This window comes from Tympanuchus pallidicinctus, unplaced genomic scaffold (genome assembly GCF_026119805.1).
Source record: "Tympanuchus pallidicinctus isolate F22 unplaced genomic scaffold, pur_lepc_1.0 scaffold20, whole genome shotgun sequence".
NCBI classification, from domain to species: Eukaryota; Metazoa; Chordata; class Aves; order Galliformes; family Phasianidae; genus Tympanuchus; species Tympanuchus pallidicinctus.
Window position 1 is genome coordinate 5480394 of NW_026294722.1, and position 15193 is coordinate 5495586.

Consider the following 15193-nt stretch of genomic DNA (forward strand, 5'->3'; position numbering starts at 1 on the left):
TATACGTACAAGGAGTGGAAAGGAGACAGAACTACGTCCAGGTAACTTCACACATTTTTAATGCTACATAAGTGCTCTCCACGTTCATTTCAGTGTTTCTTTTAATGCAGGTGGAAGGAGCAGAAGTGTTTCAATGAAATCATCTCAAGATTGAGAGGTACTTGTTCCAGTTTCAAGCTGTGTTCTCCTCTTTAAAGGTCTTGAGAGGAAATGCTTTACTTAAAATTCTGCTGTCAGTTTCTGGTTTCAGCAGCCTCTGGTTTTCCAGCTATATAAATTGAGCAGTTCAGTAACTTTTTCTCAAAGTACTGCCAGTATTTCATCTTCATGGAAACCCACCATCCCTAACCCTTCACAAACGACTCAACAGAAGCAACCAGTTTAGCTTAGATTGGACAGGCAGAAAAGAAACATGGTAACAGCCAAGAGACAGCCATTAAGGAGACAATTTTGGAGAAGGAATGAGATTCGTAGCCCAATCAAAGCACGTTTCATATCAAGTCTTTTGGCAGAGCCAAGACAAGATATTTTACAACTTGACTTCTTCGTGTTCATAGCAGTGCTGAAAAGAAAATAATCTTACTTGCTTTCAGCAAGAGGAAGGCTGAGGGAAGAATGAGTGTAGTGCAGCACATTTGTTTGCCACCGTTGAGTTTGGAACAAATCTTCATACAAAAGTTATTCTCAGAGTATTCTAAATTAAGTGGGGGGGAAAAAAATATATGTATTTTAACGCTAAAGCAAACTGTTCAAAGTGGCATTTAATAGTATTTGTTAAAGTGGTTATCTAACAAAAATGGGTTAACAAAATCCCATTCATTAGTAGTCACCAAATAAGACATTTCTCATGCATATGACAAAAGTCCATTCGTGTACTGACAGAGGTCTGTTTACTGTGTACAATATTTCCATAAATTATGTTTCACAGCCCCTACCATCCAAGAATATTTCAAACAGATTATATATTATATTTGTATATGCAAACTATTTTATATACACTAATATAAAGATCCTTAGAAGTACCATTATGACTACCTTTATGCTTTCTCTAAAATGCATAGCTTTCGAATATTTTCTTGCAGTTACCAAAAAACTTTACAGATTAAAGCTGCTTATCAATGTGGCATGTTCATAAAAACAAAGTGAAATAGTTCTAGACTAACTTTATATTAAACCCCTTAAAAAACATTTTTTTTTAAATGGAAAAAAAAAACAAGCTAGTGAAAATTCAAGTAATCTATGCTCGCTCTTTGCCCAAATGCTATGTGAAATTAACGTAGCGTTCCAGAAGTACAGTGAACTTCTCAACCAGGACTGCAATACTGCATTTCTCATGGAGAAAAATGCTAGTCATGCCACAGAACCGCACTGCTTTCCACTTCATCTGGGAGAAGCTTTAGATTTAGTATGTAAGCATCAGAACAGAGGAAAAGCTGATCAGTTACATATGAAGAAAATAGAGCTATTCCAGTTTTGTTTCTGCAGTTTGTTATTAAACAAAGTGACATTAACCACACAGTTTCTGACAAACTCAAAGTTACACATGGTTTTCAGACATCAACCGAATGGGAAAGAAAAGAAAAAAGAGGAAAAAACACAACTGTTAAAATGTTGGTGTTAAAATAACCAGTCTGGGAGAAGGAAAGCCAGACCACCGCTGTAACTGGGGGCAACTGACAGCTTGCTTGTTACGTATAAACTTCGAGACCTCCATGCCACAAAATGCCTTAAAAGTGCAGAACAAAACTATCAGTAATAAATGAGAACAACTCATTTTGTTATATCCATCACCTAGCTTAAACTTAGTACTCTGCATCTCTAATAGGTGCTTAACGAACAATGGATTCCCCTCACAAAAAAACAGCTACACAAGTAAACAGTGTTCACAGTAATGCAACCAGTAACAGGTTTTTTTTGTTTTTTTTTTTTTTGTTTTTTTTTTAGTTTCCATAAGTCAGGTGTATCTGCAAAGCTTTATACAGTTTAATGCGTAAGTATTCCAGTAAAATTAAGTGAAAACTAAGTTTCATTCTACAGGGTAATATCTACCATACAAGACTAGATTATGTACAGTATGGGACTGGTGTGACGACTGCCAGTGCATCGTGATGTTCAGCTACTTCACCCACCAGGTCGGTCTTCGTTCAACAAATCGTTAATAACTTGATGTACAGACCTACAAAACCTACAGATTGTTTTGGCAAGATTAGTGCTTCCTACCACTGGATGTACACCAGTGAACAGTGCTGCAAAATTAAGTTGACCTGAACATCCCATACCCACAAGATTACAATTTGTTGACTTGAAAGTCTGGACTTCACACGTAAAACATTAAAACTAGAATCCTAACTGGAGTGAGGGCAGTCAGTAAACAAAGCGATACGGGTGAAGATGAATTGCATCTCTTCAGAAAGGTATGGAAAGAATCAAACAAAACCTGACATTTCAGTCTTGAAAGACAGCCCTGCTCTGCTCAGCTCAAGGCATAAAAACAGCCCAAGTAGCTCTGAAACTACGATTCTTATTCGACAAGAGTAAAGGCAGATCCTGCACAAGAAGATGCATCAGAGGCTTCCGTAAGTATCTCTCCCCCCACTTCATTTCCTAACACAAGTATGTCTTTCAGCTTAGAAAAATCCAGTGGCCCTCCAAGCTCTACGAGCCTGCTGGAATCACTGCAGTGTCTGCAGCTGCAAACTCAATATGGAGGGGAAAGGTCCCCTTGAAGAAAAACTCTCAAATGCCTCTGAGGGCCATTTTGGTCATTTGTGAAAACTAAGAAAAAAACTTATTTGCAACAATACTTCTCATGAAAAAAGCTGGGTCACTGATCCATTATGAACATAGCTCTCACCATATAAAGCACCAAAAAGTCAGAAACAAGGAAAAAAAAGTTCTTAAATTAAGATTTACAAGTTTGTACACTATTTCCTAGGCAAAAGGTTGACCTTACTGCAAAGTTTATAGATGAAAACAAGACCAGTTACTCTTAAGGGGAATGTATATCTTGCTATAACTTAAAGGTAGAAAATATTCACTGTTCTATATACACATTTCAAACAGGAGACAGTTAAACTTAACTGAATAATTGCCAATGTAACTCATATTAACTCACTGACCACTCAACTAAGCATCAGTAGCCAATTAGAAAGCTTGAGTTCTGTACTTTTAAAAACGTGATTTTTTTCCTGTCCTGTTTAATGGGTTGTTTTTTTAAAAATGTATTATAGTGCATAGCCTAAGTCAGACTTCCAAAGAGATACAGCGCCTTTCAATGCAGTTTTTGCAGCATTCAAAAGGGACTTTTCTCCCTTCAAATTAGATGTTCATTGAAAAATCTGAATTGAGTGCTGTACTGTAGTAAAAATATTTCAGTCACAGACTGATATAAATGTATACTGTGCAGTACTATGATTGTTTGATGTCCATCTGCACACATTTTACTTGGGTTCTTCAATTGTCCCCTTGCTGAGGTCTGTCATTTTGGGGTATTTCACTTTCTTCTGGTCTAGCTCATTCTGAGCCCACAGTAGTAGTTTCAGTAATTTTGCCAACTTGGGTGTTGATTCACGATTTTCATAGTCTAGAACAGCTTGATTAACCTCACTCCATACCTGGAAAAGAAATACTGGAGTTTAGTAATAGTTTTCCTACGATTTACACTTGTAATGTCACACAGACACGGTTAACATCAACACAGCTTGTTATCTCTCAGAACGAAGCAAGGGCAAAGCTCCACGTACCAACAGCCTAGAGAAACAAAGAAGAAAATCAAACAGCTGATTATGGTAACATCAGTGTTTTGAATGCTGCGTAAGAAATATTTCTGCTCTTTTGCATGATGCTGTACACATTTGCATCAAAATCTCAGAACTCTCTGGACGTTGTTTTCACCACATACGAACAAAATACATCAACTTCCTTGTGAGCAAATCCTACCTTCTGTCGCTGCATCATGTTAAGCAAGTCTCCAAATGGTGACTCTTCAGGATTATCGAAGGCGAGCAAAGCCAGCGTGCGCTCCATTTCCGTCAGGCACTCCCGGCTCTCCTCGCCTTGCTCTGCCAATTGGGTCTGAGCAAACTCCAGAGCTGCTTCTGTCTCACGCTGCCGAATCAGTTCAATCAAATGCTGCTGCTGCATCAAGAAAAACACAGCAATGTTAGCTCAACAAGTCAGCAAATCTTCCGTATTTCAAGACCACGATCTTCAGTCACTAGTGTGTAATTTGAGACAAACACTAATCCATGCTATGGAAGTTTAAGGTCAATTCTAAATATCTGAGACAAGAAGTAACAAACTTGCCAACCAGATTTACTAGAAAAGGCAGGCTGATGTTTTCTTATAACATGTTTTGAAAACACGTTATAAGAAAAACATGTTATAAGCTCATTAAAAGAGCTACTAGAAACCCAAATTACGAGTTGGTAAATCACAGATCATTCCTTCTGTTACAAGTTTCCAAGTTACTAATTAATTGTATCTGACAGCTGTTGCACCATGCCACAGATTTTCCCATTGCTATAAAATGATATCAAAACCACACATTTCAAACTGCAGCCACGTTCAGCCACAAATCCCTTGCAATACCCTTAAGCCCACACTTCTTCCAGAGTTTCTTAACAACTTCTGAAACAAAAATAAGAATTTCCACTTGTTCTTACCTGCAAATGAAAGTAAAGATATCTGTTTGTATCTAACAGTTCTGGATGGAGGCTGTTTATTAATGAAATGGCTTCTTGAATCTGTCCTTTCAGTATCATTTCTCTGATTTTTATTCTTTCATCAAGAGTCTCTAAATCAACACTGGGTTCAATTCCAGACTCCATTCGAAATTTCTCCGCTGCTTCTTTAAAGCCCTCTGAAATAAAAACATTTTACCTACAAGTCAGTTTTACAAAACGCCTTAAAAAAATCAGTTTCACTGAAAAGATGTGAGCATTGCTTGCATATTTTTGTGATTCAAAGATTAACTCTAAAAACTGAATTCTAAACTTCTGAAAAATTCTTATTTATGTAAGCATCTGATCCAACAGGCACTTAGCAGTACGTGCTTAGTTCATTTGTAACTCAAGTGCCCTCACTCTCTAAGGATGCAAGCATCATGTAACTTTCTATGTTTAATAAAGCACTGTTCCTTTTTTTTTTTTTCCAAAAATGGCTCATATTTGAAGAATTTGCATGATTTTGATTCTCCCTCCAGTCCCCAATCGTGTCTTTATAGTTTTACAGAGAACAAACAGGAAAAGAAAACAAACTCTGCTTTTCTAAAACAAATACAGTGTTGCTAAAAGTTTTTAACGGCCACTCTGAATCTTAAGTTTTATTTCTATACATGCAGAAATGATTTAGCTTACTTTATTAAGCCACTAAGATGCTCTTCTCTCATCTCAGGAGATCCAGTTGCACACCAATGTAAACAGGGGTGTAGATCAAATATAAATGCCTCCACCCTAGTATAGCTTACTGTGATGGCATGCATCGTAATTGCTAGGGACAATTCCCAAGGGTTTTTGATTGCTGTAAGTGTAAAGTTAGGCCATATGCTGAAGGGCTTAATAATTTTGGTCTTCAACTGTTTTGACAACAGTGTCCTTTCAGAGTCTACCTTTCCAGACAGTTAAAACTTGCTTCTGATAAACGCTCTGTGAAGCTTTATGAGTGCTACTTAAAAACAGCTACATATCTTGAATTCTGTCGTAACAGCACAAAAAAAAGGATATCATAGAGAAGCAGGTTATTTCTGTTTACAGCAATCCAAAAATACTTTCTTCTATATCTTTTAGCATAAGAATTAAGGTCAGAGTAATTTCTATTTCAATATATCTGCTGGGTCCCTGTTTTAATCTAATTGATTCTGTGTCCACTTAAGAGAATACAAGAGCACCTGTACATTGCTAAAAGTCAAAAGCAATCACCAAATCCTTAAGTCCTTAATTTCACTCTTTATAGTACCATCCTCCAACCAAAGTGGTATGCCCCAACAAAATACAATAAAAGCCCCCTAGCATTACCTGTAACAAGGTAGTTCATGATAAGGCGGTTCATGTCTGCTCTCTGAATATGCAAGTTATTAAGTTTTTCCATCCATTCATCTTTTGTGATTTCATCAGGTTTTTCTGCATAACTCATCCTGGTCTCTTACTACAAAGAGAGAAAAGCATTTCATTTAACACAATTCAGTTAAAAGCAAGTTTAATGTGTGTAAGCACTGTGCTCCTGCTATCTCTGTATCTTTCTAATGAGATCTCATAAATATTCCAAAAGACACTTTTATCTGCAGGCATTATTTTACATTTTCTTTTCCTCCTTCCTGCACTTTCAGCCAGTTTCTAAAGCCGCTTTCATCCATCATCAAAATACAAAATTCAAATACCATTATCATGCGTTAAATCCAGTCCAAATAAAATCTTGTCTGAAAGTTATACAGGACCCACAGCATCACAAAGTAAAACAAATGAATCAAAGTTTTACTGCTAACCAGAAAACCTGTAACAAATTTCCAAAGCAAAATCTATACAAACAACATTTGTTTTAAAGTTTGTTAAAAACAAGAACGCTGACTGGACAGCAGTGTTTGTCACACAGCCACAAAAAGCAGTGAGTACTCCAGTGCGCAACCAGACGGCTTTGTGTGACCGTCCCAGAAGCGCTCCTACCATCGCTACTAAATTATTTCCTGGTGTTTTCTCTCAGATTTGGAAACAGTGCGCGCCGCTAAAACCGAAGCCGGTATTTGTCCACTTCTGACAGGGGCAGCGGAAGGGAGAGGAGGGGCGGCAACAACAGCAACAGGCACCACCGCCCCGAGCGGCAGCGCACCGCCTCCCGCCCCTTCCCATCAGAACGGCTCCTTCTCTCCCCCAGCTCTCCGCGACCAAAGTCGCACGGACCCCAACAGCGCCAGGCAGCGGGGCACAGGACGAGCCCGGAGCCACCCCAAGGACCGAGCGCTCCCGGCCCGCGCTCCCAAGAACGCGGCGTCTCCCCACGAACTGCTACGGCCCGAGTCCCGCTGAGGGACCCTGACCTTCCCCCGCTTCACAACGCGCCGCTCGGCTCCGGCCCTCCGAGGCGCAGCCCCCGAGCCGGCCCTCCGCGGGCCCAGGCCACCCAAGCGCACGGCTCCGCTCGCCACAGGCCCGGTGCCTCCCCGCCGTCCGCAGCGATCGGCAAGGGATCGAGCCGCCGAGGCGAGGCGAGGGCCGCGGCAGCCCCCGTCCCCCCGGAAAAGGAGAGGCTTCGCTGGCGCCATCTTACCGAGCGCGCTACGATACCGGCTTCAACGCACGAACGCGGACTCCACCGCCGCCTCTGCCAGGCCTCTGGCGCGCGGATCTCGCGAGAACTGCTCTCTCAGCCAATCGGCGCCCGGAGAGAAGCGAGAAAACGCAACCATAGAGATGGGCCGCGGGACAGAGTGTACACCACGTATGTACGCACACACATCCAGTGGGGTACCATAGAGAAGACCTGAGGCGCCTCAGTACCGCTAGACTGAAGCTGGTCCCGCCGGGAGTACCATAGAGTTAGAGCGATCGAGGCCAGGCCGCAAGATGGCCACCCTGCCACCAGGGCGAGCGGTGCTGGAGGCAGCGAGGCTGCATGAAGTGGGGCTGGGGAGCAGTTCTCATCTGTTCCTCATCTCCCTTCTTTGGGTCTCACCTGTCAGGCAGGGCCTTTGCTGACTCCATCATGCCGCCTGTCCCAGCTGCAGGGCCCGCTGTCTCCTGTTCCTCCTTGGTATTTTAGTGCTTCAAGCAACAGTGCCAGCCTACTCTGGGACAGCCAACTTGCAGTCTGCAGACCTTCTTCAATTGCCACACTGGACTCCTAAATGAGGACTCTGATCTACAATCTGTAAAAAATCTATATTGGCTCCAGAGAATTAATAAACTTGCTGCAACTAGATCCAATAAGGTTTATGAATCAAGGCACAAAGACAACAAAACAGTTCTATTTGTGTATTTAAATAAGAGAGCAGGGCTTAAGAGATACATTCGCATATGAAATATGGCAAATGATAGTAATAGGGAACATATAATTTCTCTTATACTGAGTGGGAATATGGATACAATTACTCATTTTTCACTCCTGTTTTTTTTGTGTTTTTGTTTTTGTTTTTGGTAATTGCACCACAAGATGCAGTTTCCAATTTTTTTTTTTTCCCATTACAATTGTTCCTACATTGAAATTGATGCTCTCTATAGTTTGTTTTTTTTTTTTTAATTCTCAAAAAATCTCTCATCGTTCATAAACAATAGAAAGCTTTGGATAGAGAACTTCAAATATAAACTAATATATACCATTAGTTGTTATCTACAGGACAGAAAGCTATAGCACAGCAAGTATTCATCCTGTTTGGAAAGAGATTTTCACCAGTTTAAATCAAAGCAATCAGTCAAACACAAAAAAGAAACAAATCAAAACAACACCCAACCCTCTCAACAAATTTGATACTTAGGGAAAGACAAAACGTTCCCATTCTATTTCTTATACATCTGAATCAGCCACCATGTCAACCTTTCCTTTAGATTCTTGTTCCTGATTCTTGTCAGCTCCTCCCCCAAAAGGTGGAGTTTCTCAGGAGACTTCCATAAAGACAGAGGAGTAGCAGAGTGCCCCTCTTTCGAAGGGTTTCCTGAGCTCAGTATTGAGGGAAGCGCACCCTGGGTAAAGAGGAGACACGTGAGAGCTACTCTAGCTGCTGTTTACAGGTGAAAAGCAAAGATTAGCTCGTAATTGCTTTTTAAACAGTAGAATAATATACTGAGTAAGTAAACTGAAAATGCATGAGCTGCTAGTTGGCAGCATGCTAGATGGTGCAGTGATGGCACTGTTTTTTTCACAGATTGGAATATTCAGCTAACTGCAACAGTATGTCCCCTTTTTTTTTTTTTTTCTCTTTCCTTTTTTTGTCTCTAAGCTGAAGAAATGCAAAAAATGAGCCAGTAACCATTCCTGTTTTGTAGCCTTGATTTTGTTAAAAAAAGGCATACTGCTGGCTTTCTTTCTCCCCAGACATTTTCAGGAGTAGGCCTTTTTTAAGACTTTTATGTTAACAAAAATGAATTTGTAACCTATTTTCAGGGCAATGTGATTTGCTATGTTCTTTCTTTCCTTGCCAATGCTTTCCCCAGCATTTTGACGGTAATATCAAACGCTAACTGGACACCTGGAGTATCTGTACTGGCTGATGTGCTGGACTCTGGGGACACAGGCCTTTTTCTGTAAACCAAAAAAGGTAAAGCTGGAGCACAGCCAACAAAAACTGGTCTCTTCTGACTTGAAGTGATCAATATTCATGTTAAAAAGCAATGGAGTAGGGATGAGAACTTGCTCATTAGCTTTCATTCTTACCCTTTTACTGGGCTAACTCTGTCTCTACTTTTCACCTGTTGTTGTTTTCTTGTTCTTAACAAATAAATAAAAACACAGAGAAACCCCAGGGATAGTCAAGCCCATATGTATTAGCTGCAGAAGAAAATCTCAATGTATTGACAGCCTAATGGTAGACAAAATCTGGGAAAGCAATGGAAAAAGGTTTTAAGGAGAGTAGTGCTGAGGGCTTGGTAAATATCCTAGCATAAGCTTTTCCGGTACTTAAGGATAGATGGATAAGGTGCTTATTAAACTGTTTGAGAAGCAAATTGATATGCATTCATCTTTTTGCTAGGATTTCTCGGCAGATTTGTGAGGTTTGTTTTTTTTCAGCTCAAATTATAATTACCTTTCTGTTAGAAGCTACAGTTACATTGTGCAAGAGAAGACATAAACCAGCCAGGACTAACTTCCCTTAATGAAGGGAAATCAGGCTTTAAAAGTGGAAAACAGTGTGGAAGGGAAAGGAATCAAATGAAGCAGAGAAAAAGCTGAAGTGCTGAATGTAGTGGTCAAGTGAAGGTGACATAGGAGTTTATCAGCAAGGATAGATAATGGACTTGGTGAGAAGGCAGTCTTTAACACAATGATGTAGGGGTTTTGTGGGATGAAAGCATTATGTGCTTTAGTTGGTATTCGCTGGGTGTGCAGACTGAGTTAATTATCACATTAAGATGATACAAGCCTCTTACCAAATGTGTGTAAGAGCAGATTAATACTTCTTTCACTGCTGGGTCCCCGTTCACTACTGATGTGCACCTCCTTGTTTTGCACATTCCCTTTTCCTTGGTATAGATTCCTCATTATGAGCATCACTGGATGCTAGAGTTGACCATTAATGATATCATTAGCTTTTTTCAGGCACGAATCACAGAGGGGCTTGATCTACTACATCAAAAGGTATTTATTTCCATTCCACGTGCCTTTGTTTTATTATAGCTCTGTAGATACAGAACAAAAACTACTGCTTGTCTTGTACTTTCATACAGGAACCTGCTTCTCACATCTTGGTGTTCCTGCGTGGAGTAAGTATTAATACAGTCCTGTTTTACAGGTGGAGAGGTTTCCTGTGTTGTTAGGAAAAAAAAAAAAAAGCTAATGGAAAATTTAATGTCACCACCCTTAGCTTTTATTCCCATGAGTCTCATACTGTGCTCTTGAATGTAGATTTCTATAAAATGTAATTGCTTGTGAAAGTTTGGCTCCTGGTGTTTCTTAGGAGCCTAGACATTTTGAAAGGATGTTTTTTGGGATAGAAGGGTGTTTACTGAGCGGCCTTTGTGCATGAAGTCAGTTAATGCAGTGAGCCCTCCCACAGCATCCAGATCCGCAGGTAGGCAGTAATGCAGCAGCTGCTACTTGATTTTTCCGAATCAGGTGGAATTAAGGTGAAAAATGGAATAAGCAGAGGTGTGGAACACAGCTGATGGAGCAGTTGAGTCTGCAAGCAGTAGGCAAACTCTCTGCCACGTTAATCCTGTCATAGATCCTCTGCAAGACAAGTCGCTGTAAAACAGTATATAGGACTCGCTACACTTTAGCTCTGCTTGGCGGGGCCATGAGGGAGCAGCTCTGCTCCCCGCGCTAGGGCTCAGGGCAGGCAGCGAAGGGCCGCAGGTTTCCCGCCCAACACCCAGCTGTGAGGGAGCGCGCGCGCTGCTGAGCCTGGGGGTGGAGCTTGTATCGGCCGAAGTCCTCCGGGAGCCGTGCGCAAAGCGAGGCACGGTGGCCGTTCTAGGCAGCGGTTGGCCGCCATATCCGTCTCTATGGTAGCGGGGGAGGAGCGGCCCCGCCCAGCTCTCTGGAGCCGTTGCGAGAAGGAAATGGCGGCGCGGCGCGGCTGAGACCTTCGGTGGCGGAGGCGAGATCCCGCACCCACTCCCCACGGTGAGTGAGGGAGGCAGGGGGAGAAGTACCGGCGAGAGGAGGGAGAGCCGGAGCCGGGCCGCCGCCGAGGCGGAGGGGTGACGGAAAAGGGACGGCCGGCACCTCAGGCCTCGGGGCTCGACGAGAAAATGGAGGCGGGCGGGCGGTGCGGTGCAGGCCGGGCGGCCGCAGGGCTGCGGGCGGGGACGGGGACGGGGGGGGGAGGGGGCGGCGCGGCCCGTTTTCAGTGAACCGTCGGTACAGCTGCGGGGCGAGGGCACGTCGGAGGCCTGGCCCGCTTCCAGAGGAGGTCGGCGACACATTGCGGGGGCCCCGGAGGAAGCCCCGAGCCGCCGCCCCGTAAGCTCCTAACGTGGTTGGGCCGCGGCGGAGAGGACGGCCTCCGCGGGCGGAGCGGGCAGGAAGGCGGGCTCCTCCATCTTGGGGGAGAGACGAGCAGAGGACAGGCGTGCGATGAGCCGAGCGACGTCACGGTTCCAACTGACGGCGGCGAGATTCTCTGTGACGCTGCAACCGACATAAACCGCATTTTCGGTCCCGTACGACGAATCCCGCTACCGGACGAGGGTTTCTCCGCCGCTGGTCCGTTAAGCGGCCGGGTGCGGGCGGAGCGCTGCTGCTCCGGATGCCCCCTGAGCGCTGCTGCTCCGGATGCCGCCTGAGCGCTGCCGGGGTTAGGGGTGGATCCTGGCACGAGGTTACGGGGTCTGGCACTGGGTGATGCAGAAGGCTCCTCTGTGGTGAGTTCAAGGAGAAAAGCAGAATTTTAAGATGTGCTGGTGTCTTGCAGAGGAAGGTGAAGGGGTTGCATCGTTAGGTAGTTAAAGCCAATATTGTATTGAATGTTTATACTAGTCAACGTCTGGTACTGTCTACCTTTCTCCCTCCCCACTGGTGTACTTCAATACTGTCCCTTGGAGGTAATGATGTTTTAGAGCTGTTTATGTGCCTTGCATGAAGCTGTGCTTTGAATATGACCAAATTCTGTTTCGTACAGTTATTCAAGCAGTAGCTCCATGTTAGTAGTGGGTGAATAAGATCCTATCATCTTAGCTTGTCATTTCTAACTTGGAAAGAACGCTTCAGTCTCTTTAATAAACTGAAAAATGTATATGGATTACACTCTTCTGTATATTCAGTACTTAAAGACAGTGTATGTTCTTGTTTTGTTGCACTGGTTTTGTTTCCTTTTTTTCCTGGGAACTTCAGGATGGGGAAAAAATAATGATTCATTTAATGTGCAAAGTTGTGTGTAGCATTCTTAAGATTCTTTTTAAAAAATTTTAATATTTTAGACTCTAGGTAATCTTTTTGAGACTGCAAAAGTAGTTTTTTTCAGTGCTTAGCCATCACAGCCTTGTTTAATTATATTCTTTGGCAGTTGATATTCAGCTGTCTTTTAATTTTATAGAAACTTTTCCACTTCTTACAACTATTTTATATAAGGCTTTTTTTTTTGAAGTGGGAATGTCTAGAAGTATAGCTTCAGCTATGTCTTGGTGATACATTTGTGAATGAAATTTAGCAGCCATTTAAGCAGTTGGATTGCTGAATAATGAAAAACGTCAATATGTAGTTACTATACAAGTGTAGGATTTACTATATTAATTGTAATAGATATTCGGGTTGTGCTTTGTGTTTTATGTTCATTCTTTGACATTTCAAGCTTTCTATAGGAGTAAATACAGAAGTATGCTCCAAATAGCTGTTGGGAGTTGGGCCTTCAGATGTTTTCCTTTATGGTTGCAGAAAAATATTGCACAAAACTTTGGTGGAAGAGTAGCGACTTGTGTTGGCCTTCAGCCTGCTTTGATTTGCACGAGTCCAGTGATTTGCAAATCGGATAACAGTTGAATTAAAGACTAGAGTTTCAGTATTTTTTCCAAATGTTTTGGTTTGATTTATAGGGGATGTTTTAATTTCTGTTGGTGTGCAGATGAACTTTGTTTTCGTGCTGCAAATTTGTATACTTTGTATACAACAAAATATGGATTTAAAAAAAAAAAAAATTGTAAGTTGATGCATACAATTCATGTAATACTTTTTATGCTGTATTGTTCTTTGAATTTAAAAAACAAAACAAAACCAACAGGAAAATATGAACAAAAACCTCAAACTTTGAAAAGCAATGCTTAAGAGCACAAAATAGCAAACAAAACAGAGTATGTTTCTGGTGTATGATGGACTTGATGAAAGATGTCTTAATTCTAAGATTTTTCTGGGAGTAGATTATATTATTTCAGTTTAAGATTCTGTCTTTTAGAGTTTTAACTGCGTGCTTTTAGTCTTTAGCACAACCTGAAACTTCAGCCAGAAATATTAAGTAGAGAGAGGAAGGGGAAGGATTACAAGGATTAGGCTGGAGGATTATGAAATGTAACTGATAGAAATGGAAGGAGACAGGACTCTACTAAGCAAGAGTAAGACTAGGTGGCTTCTTGTGGACAGAAGTGCTAATGTCTGTCTGTGTTAGTTTTACACTCAGCTTTTTCTGCCAAACGTCTCCTGTAGTACTTGAGCTAGCAGGACAGTGGCAGAGGTAAATTTTACCCCGTTTATGCAGGCATTGCTCTCAGTCCTCCTCCTTAGGACCGTTTTAGTTCCACTGTCAGGTACACTTTGAAGGTTGTATTACTATCATGATTTTATAACTTCAGAAATAAGTTAACAAAATGATGAGTTTCAGTAGAGTTACTCTTAGAGGCATAGATAGGCGTCAAGGTTAACTAGTATCTTAAAATTCCCACTAGGGAAGACACAAAAATTAAATGTGTATTTAGTGTGCTTTGTGGTCAACCCTAATTGAAATTGGTATTTGAAGTGTTGACTGTGTAGTAACATAATCAGTATACTGTAATTAATGTACTTGACTGTATGCTGAAGGAAGATCTTGTGTTTTTTATGTTATATAATGGCACCTTTTTGATGGTGTGAGAATGAAATTGATCACTGGTTTCAGATGTATTTTAACACACTTTTTACTTCATATTAGAAAGGGAAAAAGGTGTAAAAACGAAGCATTTTTCTTCAACAGCTGGGCTGGTAGGATCAGAAATTGTAATCCTGCAGTTGCTCTGAGTCTATTTCTGTACACTTGGTTCTGCTGACAACTGTGATTAGACATGCCAGAGGATACAGATAGGTTAGTGTAAAACTAAGGGTTTTGCATATGCTTTAGGGAGTATAATTAGTGTATTGTAGTAGTGCCAATTTGAGAAAAAGCTGGCACAGCTTTAAGGATTAGTATAAAAGTGGAGAAGGAGAAGAGGGGATTTTAAGTATAGTGTAAATATTCAAGCTGAAACTTGACAGTGTTTAAAAATAAACAAGCAAGGGGATCTTGAAGAGTTAAACTGTTTTCATTCACTTTACAGCCCAGTATTTGTAAGTCACAAGAAAGAACTGATTTCATTGGTACTTCAGTGGAGGAATATCAGATGGTGTGAATCAGTTTTCCAAAGCTCTTTGTTTCCTTTGTGGTTGCTGAAAATACATTTTTGTGGTGCTGAGGAGGTCAGGTTTTGTAGCAGAAGTTGAATGTCTAAAAAAAGTAGGTTGTATGTTTTTGTCAAATATTTCCATTCAAAGTGGTGGAAAAGGAACAGTAAAGATTATTGTGTAGTGAGTAATAAGCAGTGACAGTCTAAGTTTGTAGTTGATATCTCTGTTTACTGAACATAACTGTGGCTTACAAAATTGGCTTCATGGTTTTGAAGCCATAAAGAGTCTTTTTTTTTTTCTTGGAATACAAGTTTTTGACCACAGGAAAGTGCTTTCCTCCACCCCACTTTCTATATAAAAGGGAAAAAAAGAGCAGAACTGTGTGTGCTGCTTGGGATTGTGCTTACAGTAGTTCCTAATGTTCTGTTGGCCGTGTCATTTGTGCTTGTACTGCTCAGAACTTGAGAGGTAAACCTGATCAAAA

The 15193-nt window shown here is 41.5% G+C and overlaps 3 protein-coding genes across 5 annotated transcripts in view; 2 read left to right on the plus strand and 1 right to left on the minus strand.

The window, feature by feature from the left end:
- Window positions 1-42: 42 nt before the first annotated feature.
- Window positions 43-7362, minus strand: GID8 (GID complex subunit 8 homolog). The gene is made up of 5 exons (XM_052683407.1): window positions 7261-7362; window positions 6015-6144; window positions 4665-4861; window positions 3940-4137; window positions 43-3614 (listed from the first exon to the last, which is right to left on the minus strand). Exons 2-5 carry the CDS (start codon window positions 6130-6132, stop codon window positions 3441-3443), a joined length of 687 nt encoding a protein of 228 aa, XP_052539367.1. The 5' UTR covers window positions 6133-6144; window positions 7261-7362; the 3' UTR covers window positions 43-3440.
- Window positions 6199-8158, plus strand: LOC128081199 (basic proline-rich protein-like). Its single transcript, XM_052684222.1, has 3 exons — window positions 6199-6230; window positions 6754-7431; window positions 7673-8158. The coding sequence occupies exons 1-3, from the start codon at window positions 6199-6201 to the stop codon at window positions 7686-7688; spliced, it is 726 nt and encodes a 241-aa protein (XP_052540182.1). The 3' UTR covers window positions 7689-8158.
- Window positions 8159-10232: 2074 nt separating this feature from the next.
- Window positions 10233-15193, plus strand: part of DIDO1 (death inducer-obliterator 1) — a 47635-nt gene continuing 42674 nt past the window's right edge. For 2 of the 3 annotated variants that reach the window (XM_052683405.1, XM_052683406.1), the window contains exon 1: window positions 11136-11268. The gene's annotated coding sequence lies outside the window, so the exon portion shown is untranslated. Of the gene's footprint in view, window positions 10282-10370; window positions 10407-11135; window positions 11269-15193 lie in introns of those variants that run through there. The other variant, XM_052683404.1, reaches the window with a different exon arrangement.